We start from the raw sequence: 222 nt of genomic DNA, 5'->3' as shown, positions 1-222 counted from the left end.
TGAGGGCTGTCTGTTGCTCTTCACCCCGTTCCCTTGCTTCCCAGGCGGCACTGACAACCACCTGGTGCTGGTGGACCTGCGGCCCAAGGGCATCGACGGTGCGCGGGCTGAACGGGTGCTGGAGCTTGTCTCCATCACTGCCAACAAGAACACGTGCCCGGGGGACAAGAGCGCGCTCACGCCCGGGGGGCTGCGCCTGGGTGAGGGATGAGCCTTGCTCGG

General features: G+C 66.7%; 1 protein-coding gene across 1 annotated transcript in view; it reads left to right on the top strand.

Moving 5' to 3' along the window:
* The window catches only part of LOC104163957 (serine hydroxymethyltransferase, mitochondrial-like), a gene marked incomplete at its 3' end in the record, with an annotated part of 1,945 nt that extends 1,745 nt beyond the window's left edge, over positions 1 to 200 (top strand). The window contains 1 exon segment of the mRNA XM_009703118.1: positions 1 to 200. This exon segment is cut by the window's left edge and continues 27 nt beyond it. Coding sequence (XP_009701420.1) covers positions 1 to 200 — 200 coding nt within the window.
* Between the last annotated feature and the right edge of the window lie 22 nt (positions 201 to 222).

The sequence above is a fragment of the Cariama cristata genome, unplaced genomic scaffold (assembly GCF_000690535.1).
Source record: "Cariama cristata isolate BGI_N322 unplaced genomic scaffold, ASM69053v1 scaffold30336, whole genome shotgun sequence".
NCBI classification, from domain to species: Eukaryota; Metazoa; Chordata; class Aves; order Cariamiformes; family Cariamidae; genus Cariama; species Cariama cristata.
Note: the sequence above shows the minus strand (reverse complement) of the source record. Positions and strands in the feature narration are given on the sequence as shown.